The following is a 12,718-nucleotide window of genomic DNA, read 5'->3' on the forward strand; positions in this document are numbered from 1 at the left end:
AACACCGCTCTCAGAATGTCGGCTCCACTGGCTCCGCTCTGATAATTCACCTCTTCTCCCCTGTATATCGCGCAAAAATTTTTGACATCTTTGTCGGTTCGGTCCCAATGACTGCGGAGCATCTTCACGTTGCGGGGAACGGTATTCGTCGGCCTTCGGGCGTTGTAAAGTTCGGTGACTTTTTCCCAAAAGCACTTGTGGGTTTGTTGATTCCCGACGACAGGATCGTACGAAACGCTGATCCAAGCGTCGTACAGAGCCAACGTCTCGGCTTGGCTGTATGCATGCCGGCTGCCGTCTCCACCAACCTCTGCAGCCGCTGCATCCCTCTTCCTCCTCGGCATTGACGCCGAGACTGAGGTTGATCCTGCCGGAGCCGGAGAGCGGGAGCCAGAGCCTCCATCGATTGGCCAGTCGGGCAAACTGCGATCGGGCGCCAAAAAAATTCTCCGGAATTTGAGATAATCCCGGCGATTGCCCGTACCTGCAGGGGGAGGGACGATAGTATGCATCCACATCAAAATGTGGTGTTTGGTACGCCGGCGGGGTGGTCGAGCCTTGGGTGCCCGGCGACGAACCGGGAGTACCCAAACAGTTGTACATGCTCGCCCAATCGTCGAACGAGTTCAAGTCGAACCCGACGGAGCGCCGCCTGCCGGAGCCGCCGGAGCCGGAGTTTCCATCGCCGGACATTTTTTCAACAATTTGAGAGTAGTGTTTGTGTGTAGAATGGAAGAGGAATAAGGAATGAAAGTTGTGTTTGTGTGTAAAATGGTGAATGGAGTATGGAGTATATTTATAGAAGAATAAAATAAAATAAAATAAAAATTGAAAATTCGACCGTTTGGTCCGTTTGAATTTTTTTTTTTTTATTATATTCGATTTTTTCGAATTTATAAAAAAAAAATTATTACGTCATAATTACGACGCCCACTCGCGGGCCGGCGAGTGGGCGTCACGCAACGCTCCAGCGCGCGCCACGTGGGCGCGCGCGTCGTCTCGCCAGCTCGAGGCCGGCCTCGCCGTGTCGCGTCGCGCGACGAGATGTCTCGTCTTGTCGAGACGAGACGAGCCTCGCAACGCTGACTCGATGCTGGCTCGTCTCGTCGAGACGAGACCGAGCCAAAATCAAGCCCGCGTTGCGGATGCTCTTATCACCGTCAATCCCTTCCCCTGCATCTATAGAAATTAAAATTGGGGAGACACCATAGTAGACTAAAAAAGGGCTAAACCATTACAACATCATTATCGATATATTATCTTGAAATCTCAGCGCAACCTCATCACCATTACAATCCATTTTCGACACCTTAGATATGTAGGGCTGAATGGAATTCTCCAAAAGAATACTTACATTTGAGAAAGTTCATAAACCAAATTGAATAGAACAAATATTTCACTCCCTCCTCGCCTACTTGCCTCTCTCTATTTGTAAAGAGAAAATTGATCAACATCTTCTTCTTCTCCGGCAAAGTAAGGGAAAATCAGTCGGGGAGAGGGGGCTACCGCACCCTCCTTGGATCGCCACTCCCCGCTTCTCCTCACAACAAAGTACCCTCCATCAGCTTCCTTGTTTCCCCATCAGTCGACTGCCGAAGTTGATGCCCTGAAGCTGTCACTGATTCGCCAGATTTCACCCACTTCATGCCGCTCAATTTCTTCCTTGCTCTCCCTCCACTTCTTCCAAAGCGGACAATATCTTCCACCATTCGATGCCGTGTCGCCGTCCAGTTCATATATATCTTTCACATATTCACTCTCTAGTATTTATAGAAGAATTTTAAGATGGAGTACTTGTTACTCTAAAGGACACAGTTAGACTGATGAATCTGCCATTTACAATTCTCTAGAATACTTTTGTTGCATTGCTCAAGATGACAGCTATTATTGTTGCAGGGATAGACTAATAGCTATTATTGCTCTAGAATGCCTTTCGCATTGCTCAAGAGAGATAGCTACTGTGCGATTGTAAGGTTTAATGCTAGTTTCTCGCCAAAACGGTGCCACGGTTGCATTAGAAAAACTACCCCTTTATATATTGATAGATTTTGTGCACGAACAAAAATTGATCGGTGAAAGTTGTAGTATTTTCATTCAAACCACTTTCTTCCTCTTAACACTGAAATTTGAACATAAAGGAATCAGAAAAGACCTCCAGCAAGTTGTTTCATCATGCCTTGTTACACATATTCAAATAGAGAAAATGTGAAAACTAAAGTTTTCACCATAATGCAAAGAAACATGATAGCCGAAAATACTAACAACCTGCTTCGCTGAAAGGCCCATATCTTGCAAATCATCGAGCTGTATTATAGTAGAACATAGCGACATTTAGATTGTGTACGCAAAGATGTATTCAACATGTTACTATTGTAAAAGATGTTCTTACACTTTTAAATGGTTCGTGAGATTCTTCGCGCATTTCCATAAAGTATGTAGCTCTCTTCTCTCCAATATCTTGTATTTATAAATGAATTACATTAGATCAATATAGTATTTGGTAATGTGCTCAATAGTTTGAGACGTGCAAAACTTAAAATACCTTCAAGATCATTAATTCTTCCCTGCAAATAAGAAACAATAAAAAAAAGAATAACTTATTGCAAATTCATTATCATCCAAGATTATCGTTTTAACTTTTAAATGTAAACATTCACTGGATGGTAAATGTAAACTGCAAACTAAGAATATTGTTACTAAATAAATAAGTAATTGCATTTCTCTCTCCGTAAATAGAAGTGCATGATAATGAGATTATCATGTGATAGTGATCAATTTACTTGTTGGCATAATTCAAAAAGTAAAGGTACTCGTGGACAACATAATTCTGCACCACAAAATAATGGATTAGTAAGATAACCAAAAATGAATACTACCCCAAATACATTTTCCCATCATGTACCTTTAGTTTAGCACTATAGCTGTCAAAGATACCCTGTGGTGTACAATATTTTGCACTTGTAGGCTCCATTGCCGTAGTCTTTGGGGCTATCTCATATGACATCTTAATAGACGATAGAGTTGATTCACATAGAGACCTTAGATTGTTAGATATTTCTCTAATTCTTAGATTGATCGGTGGGGATCTATTACCTTTTGTATACAAATATTTTGCTTCATTGCATGTGCTAGCAGATATTTAGAATAAAACAACAAAATAAGTAAAGTGTTATTGCGTATATATACTAGTATATCATATCAATAAATTAAATTACCTGATTCAGAGTGTGTATGTACTTTTAAATTTGATATGTTGTCAAGAGTTTCTTCAAGCTCAGATACCTTACTATCCTTAGAAAATGTTAATCACAAGTAGTACTATTTCATTTCTATACTCTTTGACATTAATTTGGATATCGTTTTCATTAAGATAGTTGCATCTGGTGGCACTAGTAGTACCCTTCATTCTTTCATCAAAGAGCTTCTTCCCATTTTGAAATGATGAAAGTATTTTCACTTTTGCTGAAGTGTGACTTCTATTGCTTCAGCCTGTCAACACCTGCTTGATGCTTTGACGACATGAGACTAAATTCATGCAACTAAAAGAATCATGATAAAAGAAAGGGTTCTGCACCGAAGTATCAAAATATTAGTATAATTTAAAGTGATAATCAGATTGATACAATAATATTATTAGTAAAGCTCATGTACCAAGCATGTGAGTAGTAAAACGCGATTTCCTCCACAAAGGGAGTCTTGTAAAATCCGAGTGAGTTTAATTTCACGATATACACCCGCGTTTCATTGGCACTGATAGCACTAATAACATTCAGTTAGGGATGAGGAATTATACCGAAATAGCGGAATACCGGACTTACCGTACTGAAAAAATACTGATTTTTCGGTATACCATAGTTTTTTGTACATTAAAGGTATTATATTTTCTATACCGCGGTACCGGCATACCGAATCGTCGATATATATCGACGTGTCGGTATACCGATTTATTTTTTTAGTAAACTAACTCTTGATAGTTGATGATTGTTGGTTTCTCTTGGTATATACGTTGATGGTTTTTGGATTTCTATTTTTGTTTGGTGTAGACATTGAATGTTGAAACAAATTAGAATTCTCACTTTTCTACGACGTTTAAACGATAAAACATTTTCCTGAACAAGTAAATTGAAATGCTTTTTGTCTCTATTTTCGGTTATTCTTTGATGTGGTAAAATAGTTTTTCATTCAAATTTTTCTTAGAAACATATCTTTGCTCTTGATATTTTTGATTAATTTGATGTTTACTCTTATGAAGCAGCGAAATACCTATGGTTTGGTACGAATTGTCCGTCTTTTTTGCTAGACAGAAGTAGTTCTAGAATCAATACTCATTTCTTTATCAATTCTGAGAGAGTCAAATTCTTTTGAATCAACATTATAGCCAAACTCATTGCTCTCTTTTGAATCGAGGATGTAGTAATTTTTCTTGGATCTATCAGTCTAAGCAGGAGACAATAGATTTTGATATTATTGAAAAAGCAAATAAAGAAGAAATCTAGTTTTGCTTCTGTATTGCTTTTGTATTGTTTTTTCTTTTTCGCTTTTTTCATGTCCGAGCTTGCATAATTTTCTTCAATATCTTTTTGTTGTGAGAAAAAGGATTCGCGATCTCCTTGGCTTATGGGTTCTTTTTGTTCTTCATTTCGATGCTTTTTATTCGATGCTATCAACAACTTATCCTTTTATTTTCATTAAAATTTTTACTATTATTTAAATTTAAAATAAGTAATTTGCTTGGTATAAACCAAGGTTTCATTTTATATGCCTTATAAAGTACTCCCTCCGTCCCACTTAAGATGACACATAGCTTCGATATAGAAGCTTTAGCCTTTTTTCATTCATTCTCATTCAATCAAAAAATCTTTTGTAGAGATTTTGTGAATTGGATTCTGGAATCATAAGATATAAAATATTTTTTTTCGAAATTATTGGAGATTTGTTAGTACGAATGTTCGCATTTTGATACCTATTGGTAAGATAAAAAATGAAAATTTTCCAATTAAAATTTTTTCTATCAGCTGGTTTTTCCATATATGGAATATCCACTTGCCTTAGATCATTTGGAATAGAGATGTTCCTCCGTATATCAAAAAAGTCTTTTTTCCACCTGTTAGAAGTATAAGAAATTTCTTGCTTGTTTCCTTGAAAGGGAGGTCATAAAAAAAGCATTCCATTTTATTTTTATAATTAATAAATTTATATGATAAAAGATTATATCTATAGTATTTTCTAAAATTATCTTTTTCAGTATATAATAAATATACTTCAGATTAGGGATGTCAATTCAATCCGAAACCCGTGGGCCGGCCCGAACAACCCAGTAATGAGCGGGTTGGGGCTGTAATTTTATTACCCGAATATAAAACGGGCTAAACGGGTTGGCCCGAATGGGTTGACGGGTTAAACGAGCTTGCCCGATGGGTTATGAGTTTTAATTAATAAAATATTAAGTTTTAGGGGTTTTTTATATTTTTGAATCCCAATCTTCATTCTAGACAATCATTAGTCTTATTCAATTTTCATTCTACACTTTTCCACTCGATCCCACAATATCAGCTTTCAGGTTCCATCTCAACTCATTATTGAGATAGATACAAATATATATACAAATATATATGTATAGATTTTTTCAATGAAATTTTTTTAAAGGAAGGGTAATTTACAGATTAATTGAGAATTTCTTCTTTTTAATATTTGCCGTTTTTCAAATCTTTTAGATCATAACTTTGTTTTGTTAGGACTAAGATTTTTTATTCTTGTAGTTACTTTTTTTTTTATATTTTTTCTATTTGACTTCGGATTGTACTTATTCTATCGGTGAGATCTTTCATTTTTTTTAAATACGCATAAGACATGATTTACAGTGGTAAGCAAATTCTGACACAGTGGCAAGCATGACAAACTCTTGTAGCAAATTTCAACACATTGAAAAGCAAATTGCCATCCGAATTCTGAGTTGAATATAAACGACTCGAAGCACTAATAAATTGACATGCCATACATTTTAAATTGAAATTCAATATGTGATGCAATTAAATTATAATGAAGAAATTGATTTAGGCGTAAATTAATGTAACTTTATTTTCTTCTACATCTATTTTTCGGCTATGAAAACAACAATTCCACCAATTTTGGAAACCCTATTTTACCCTTTTCTTCGCCTATGCTATGCTAAATTGCCAACCGTTGTCAACTAAGTTTGCTGAGCTACTGCTCTTCGATACAAACAAGAAGGCGATCCTTCTAAATCATCGCCGATTTCTCCATTCCCTCTCACTCATTCTACTTCCACCTCCTCTCTCTCTCTCCGTCGCTCACCTTCTCTCTACATATCTCCGCCTTTTTTGCTGCTGCAATGGCCCAGGCGGCGGCGACGGGATTGATTCACGCCGCATTTGCGCCGAATCCGGCCTCTAGATCGCATCGGTTCGATTTGGAAAATCTCAGGCCAATCCATAGCTTTGAATCGAAAGTTTTTGGACGAAATGAGAAGCAGAGGAGTCATCGCGGAGTTAGCGCAGGGAAAATCGTGCGCTCTGAACTGCAAGTGATTCCGGTGCGTATGTGTTTTTTTTTATGATGTAGCAAATACTGATTTCCAGATTTATGAATGTTGTTACTGGAAGAGTGTGGTTGAACGTTTTTTTAATTTCGTTTTCGGATATGGGTGTTTATAAGATCATTTTTCATATAATTGAAATTGGTTTAATGCTGGTTTTGTTGAATAATATTATCTGGTTATGTTTTATAATGCGGCATCTGGAAATCAAATTCCTGAGCTGAGAAGTGTGTGGATATAGTCCTATTAATGTAGTTTGTTCAAATTCACTTGATCAGGCAGAAGAGAAAAACCGGTATGTGGAGGGGATTCCGCAGACTGGCGGAACATCAGCGGCTGTATGGTCTAAGCCTAGTGTGGGACGGAAGACGAAGATTGTTTGCACGATTGGGCCCTCCACGAACACCAGGGAAATGATATGGAAGCTCGCGGAGGCTGGAATGAACGTTGCGCGTCTCAATATGTCCCATGGAGATCATGCGTCTCACCAGAAAGTCATTGATTTGGTCAAAGAGTATAATGCTCAGTCCAAAGATAATGTCATTGCAATCATGCTTGATACCAAGGTGAGTCCTTTTTTTTAAAGCATGGGAGAGAGCAGAGGATTGTGTTTGGTTGGTCAAGTTAGTTATGATGTCTAGTATGTTAGGATCACATTCGAATCCATTAACATATTACAACTCACAAGATTGGTGAATTTGCTGCTAATGCTTTCTGGTCTCTGATGACAGGGTCCTGAGGTTAGGAGTGGTGATTTACCTCAACCTATTCCACTTGCAACTGGTCAGGAATTTACTTTCACAATTCGAAGAGGAGTTGGCACGACAGATTGCGTCAGTGTAAACTATGATGATTTTGTTAATGATGTTGAAGCAGGGGATATGCTTCTTGTTGATGGTACACTACTACTGACTTCATTAGCTGTATAAGTTTGGCCAAAAATCAGATTCTACATATACTGTTGAGTTTTGACTGTTGTTATGGGGATACCCTTTACTTATTCCTTTGTACTATTAGATGAGGGAAAAGAGTTATTGAGTTGCTGTTCAGAAACGCGATAATTGTAGCTAACTAGTCGAGCAACGATCGATGCTATACAATATGGTTCTCCATTACTGAATTTGTCTTGCACTATTAGCATGATCACATCAGAATGTGGGGACCATTTTTGGAAAATTTTGTGAAGATGTCTTAGTATTTTTTGTACGTTTAATGTCTACAGCCTGATGATGCAGGTGGTATGATGTCATTCTTGGTGAAATCAAAGACTGAAGATTCAGTGAAGTGTGAAGTTGTTGATGGTGGAGAGCTTATGTCTCGAAGGCATCTCAATGTTCGAGGAAAAAGCGCAACACTTCCGTCAATTACTGGTTAGATCAGCAGTTACACTTTCTGACATCTGTGATACTTCTAATGCTCAATATTCATGTTATATATGCATAATCAGTAATACTTGCTTATATGCTGAGTGTTATTAATTCCTTTTCATCTATCTTTTGTATCAAATGAGTTGACTTCGCCAATTATCTATAATAGAAAAGGACTGGGATGATATCAAATTTGGAGTGGACAACAAAGTTGACTTCTATGCCGTTTCCTTTGTCAAGGATGCATCTGTGGTCCATGAACTGAAGAATTATCTGAAAGGTACAAACAGCATCCATACTTCAGCTTACGAGTTGTATTTTAACATAACTAATCATGAATCTTTAACTTTGCGTTTATCCCTGTAGATGCTGGCGCAGATATCCATGTCATTGTAAAAATTGAAAGTGCAGATTCGATACCAAATTTACATTCAATTATAACTGCATCTGACGGGGTAAATAATCATTACTTATTACTTTTGAGGAAAATGAAATGTTGTTTTTTGCACTAGCCACTAAGGACTGAATTTTAATTGTATCATTACCTAGGATGCTCTCATTAGTGTTGGGATAACTCATTCCTTTATAATATACTACTATCATTTCTTCTAAAATATATTTCTGACTAAGATTTTGAGTTATAGAGAAGTTCAAGTTCATTTGGGCCATCAGTTCTCAATAGCCGAGTGTTTTTTTTTTGTAGTCGGTTATCAAGATATGAGATGCTTTACTTATTTTCCAAAATAATTGGATCACTCTTGAAAAATAATAACATCAGATAGCATAACTTCTGTTCTGTGATGAACTGGTGTCAGTCTTTTTCTTAATTTCCTCCTGTCTATTTTCCTTCGTAATATCATTTCGATATATATTGGTGCTAGACTCAGATTTAGCTGAAACTCAATTTTTGTTCAGGCTATGGTTGCCAGGGGGGATCTTGGCGCAGAGTTGCCGGTTGAAGAGGTCCCTTTATTGCAGGTAACATTATTAATATGGTGTTAAATGAAGAAAATGTTTCTATTTTCCTTTAGTTCTTGCCTGGACTGCTGGAAAGATGGGTAGCAGGATTTATCAGTGCAAGTGACGTCACTCAAGTCCATACATCAAGCTATAAACACAAATATGTCAATTTGTTGCACTTGCAGGAAGAAATTATTGGGCTGTGTCGTAGTATGGGCAAGGCGGTCATAGTGGCAACAAATATGCTGGAAAGCATGATTGTACATCCCACTCCTACCCGAGCCGAGGTATCAGATATTGCGATAGCAATTAAAGAAGGGGCCGATGCAATCATGCTCTCTGGAGAAACTGCTCACGGAAAGTAAGTTAACTTTCCATTGATACTAGAGCTGCCCAAGGTTTACCGAACCGGCGGTTACGGTTCCAAACCGAAACCGCGAAAAATATGCCAAACCGAAACCGTGAATTTTAGAACCGTGGTTCGATTCAGGTTCCAAATTTTTCCGAACCGAAACCGCGACCGAACCGCCGGTTCCGGACGGTTCCGAACCGGCGGTTTCACGGTTCCGAACCGCCAACGCAATGATAAATTTAAACATAGTTAATCCTTATATTAAAACTATACTCCATTAAATAAAACATTGCTGAATGATCCGGTTTATGAGTTTTATACTCTTATATAAATAACTTTCATTTTTAGATTTGGTAATATCCATAGAAACAATAATGTGGGACAAAATTTTGTAGCAAAAATAACTTTATAATACTATTTGGTAAAATTGGATGGTAATTTGAAAAACATAAGATAAAAGATAATAAAATAAAAATAACTAAATTACAAGATGGAGTCTATGTTGTATGGTTTATGGTAATAACTTTATAATACTATTTCCGATTTTATTAATTAACATATTTTTTTACGTATGGAATCTATTGAGTATGGATAATTATTAATAAATATTTATCCAACATTTTTTAATAAACTTAGAAGAATTGATTATTTAAATAAAGTATAATAAATTAACATTAGTTAATGTTGTAGTCTTCAAAATTGATTAGTTGAGTCTTCAAAATTGATTGGTTGACGGTGGGCGATGGCTGCACTATTCAAAATTGATTGCACAAAACACCATTTCTTTTATTTTTATTTATTTATTTATATATTCTTAAATGTTGATTTTAAATTCAAATTGGATCTCATTTCTCTCTATTTTTATCTATATTAAATACTCCTCTCTATCCTTACTTACACTCATCTCATTTTAGTGTTAACAAGAATTTCTCTCTTCAATTTTTCAATTTAAACTATCCATTTCCTTGTTCCAATTTATTTTATAATTTCAAACTATATGGCAAAAAAAAAAATTAACGGAAAAAACCGTGAAACCGCGAAACCGAACCTAAACCGCTACGAACCGTCCGAAAACCGGCGGTTCCAAACCGAAACCGAAACCGCCGGTTTTCGAACCGAAACCGAAACCATGAAACAGCCTCACGGTTCGGTTCCGGTTCCATATTTCCCAAAACCGGAACCGGCGGTTCCGAACCGAAACCGCCGGTTCATGAACCGTGGGCAGGTCTAATTGATACTAGGTCGATAATAGTCTCCAGATATTTTTGCATTGCAATTGATTGGGTTAAAATTCAACTATAGGTTCCCACTGAAGGCAGTTAAGGTAATGCACACAGTGTCCTTGCGGATGGAAGGTACAATAACCGGCCCACAAATTCCAGCTAATCTGGGCCAAGCCTTCAAGGTAGGACTAGTGTTTCCCCAACATTGGATTATTCCGTGTTATCTGATATGTGCTACATGATGTGCACGCTATTTACTTTTTTATTTTTGTCTTTTACAGAATCGTATGAGCGAAATGTTTGCATTCCATGCAACAAAGATGTCTAATAACCTTGGAACATCAATTGTTGTCTTCACTAGAACTGGCTTCATGGCGATTCTCCTGAGCCATTATCGACCGCGTGGAACAATCTTTGCTTTCACAAATGAGTGAGTTGTCTAATTTATGGGGAGTATTATATTAAGCTAGTAAATTACTCCCTCCGTCCCAGATAATTCGACCCAGTTTTCCATTTCGGTCTGTCCCACATAATTTGTCCCACTTCACTTTTACCATTTTTGGTAGTGGACCCTATATTCCACTAACTCATTCCTACTCACATTTTATTATAAAACTAATATATAAAGTTAGGACCCACATTCCACTTAACTTTTTCAACCTACTTTTCATTATAATTCTTAAAACCCGTGCCCGGTCAAATTGACCCGAATTATCCGCGACGGAGGGAGTATGTCTCAAGATAAATGTTACTTTATGAAAATACAAGACAAGCTTATTGATTTTTCTTTCATGTTGATCTCTTAATTGTGTAATAATACCATCGTTAACAACAATTTGATATGCAAAATACGAGGAGCTGATTCACTGGTTTCTGCGTCTTTTAGCAAGTATGGTTTCTCCATTTAATGGATTTAATCGTCTAACAGGAAGAAGATACAACAGAGATTAGCGCTATACCAAGGCGTTTGCCCTATACACATGGAGTTCTCTGCCGATGCTGAGGAAACATTTACCAATGCGTTGAATTTGTTACAGGTGAACATTATTAGGCTTATCTTTTCACATTTAGGGGGTGTTCGGTTGGCAAGACTAAATCTCATGATTAAATATGTATCATGTTTGGTTCATAAGATTGACCTCTCAACTTAATCCTAGATGGATAGTCTCATGGTTATTAGTCATGACAACCGAACGCCACCTTATATGTTATAATGCTGAGGATATGTGAAGTGCTGCTTCACATCCAAACTAACTAAACTAAATGTTTGTTTCCAATCTTACAGGAGCAAGGACTAGTGAAAGGAGGTGAGCATATAGCAGTTGTTCAAAGCGGTAAACAACCCATTTGGCGCTTCGAATCCACCCATAATATTCAACTTAGGAAAGTATAGCTGACAAACAGCGACGAAGCTAGCAGAGGCCAAGCCGCAACTCATGTGGAGGCTTGGTTGGTGTCGGACCACGACAAAGCGAGGTGGGGTCTGCATAAAAAAAATGGAGCAAAATTGGAGCTTTTGGGAGTTTCAACCAGTTTGAATGGATGAAGAAGAAAAACAACAAATAACAAATTTTACTTTCTTATTTAAGATGAATTAATTTTTTAACTTAATGGAAAGTGATGTGTTTTTTTGGTTACTTTAAAGTTTTAAAATACTATCAATACTAATTCTTTATTTTCTACAAATATAATTTTTGTTAGCTTCTTCCTTTTTCTAGAATTAATAATGGAAGTATTAAATTGGTGTGAATGACTTCTTCTATAATAGTCCATCCGTTTGCAACATTTCATTTTTGGTTCATCCTAAACTACTTGTACTTTTTTATTTTAAGTAAGAATTATAGTATTTAAAATATTAATTTAATTACAACAATTACTCAATCCATAATTTCGACCCAAAAATAAATGGTGCGAGTAACATGAGATATAGAGAGTGTAATTGTTTATAATTAATAATTAGGAGTACAAATATTTGATTTAAATATGAATTTGATCTATTGAGAAATTAATTAGTTATTAACTTTGGTCAATTATCCATAAATTTAATTACAAAAGTATATGATAACTTTGTTGAAATAAACAAACAAACTTGATATAGTTAACATATTGAAATAATTATAGTTGAAATATATTGATTCCATAACAATATCTAGAATTTTGTAGATAAAAAGTTAGATGCATAAGATTAAAATAGAAAATTCTATAACATTGAAATAAGACCTATAAATATATGTTGTAAACATTTGAATAAATTCATAAG

General features: G+C 36.4%; 1 protein-coding gene across 1 annotated transcript; it reads left to right on the forward strand.

Annotated features, from left to right (window-relative positions):
* The first annotated feature begins 6,204 nt into the window (after positions 1-6,204).
* LOC125211983 (plastidial pyruvate kinase 2-like) lies at positions 6,205-12,259 on the forward strand. The gene is made up of 12 exons (XM_048111966.1): positions 6,205-6,553; positions 6,835-7,122; positions 7,288-7,453; positions 7,792-7,926; positions 8,093-8,203; positions 8,290-8,378; positions 8,839-8,901; positions 9,069-9,244; positions 10,538-10,640; positions 10,740-10,888; positions 11,387-11,495; positions 11,744-12,259. Exons 1-12 carry the CDS (start codon positions 6,353-6,355, stop codon positions 11,849-11,851), a joined length of 1,698 nt encoding a protein of 565 aa, XP_047967923.1. The 5' UTR covers positions 6,205-6,352; the 3' UTR covers positions 11,852-12,259.
* Positions 12,260-12,718: the final 459 nt, after the last annotated feature.

The sequence above is a fragment of the Salvia hispanica genome, chromosome 3 (assembly GCF_023119035.1).
Source record: "Salvia hispanica cultivar TCC Black 2014 chromosome 3, UniMelb_Shisp_WGS_1.0, whole genome shotgun sequence".
NCBI lineage: Eukaryota > Viridiplantae > Streptophyta > Magnoliopsida > Lamiales > Lamiaceae > Salvia > Salvia hispanica.

What these genes read in the sequence shown, in the direction of transcription:
- LOC125211983 (XM_048111966.1), top strand. Translation starts at nt 6,353, where the DNA reads ATGGCCCAGGCGGCGGCGACGGGATTGATTCACGCCGCATTTGCGCCG. An exon ending in CTGAACTGCAAGTGATTCCG is followed by an intron (nt 6,554 to 6,834) that starts GTGCGTATGTGT and finishes TCACTTGATCAG; the next exon opens with GCAGAAGAGAAAAACCGGTA. An exon ending in ATCTGGGCCAAGCCTTCAAG is followed by an intron (nt 10,641 to 10,739) that starts GTAGGACTAGTG and finishes TGTCTTTTACAG; the next exon opens with AATCGTATGAGCGAAATGTT.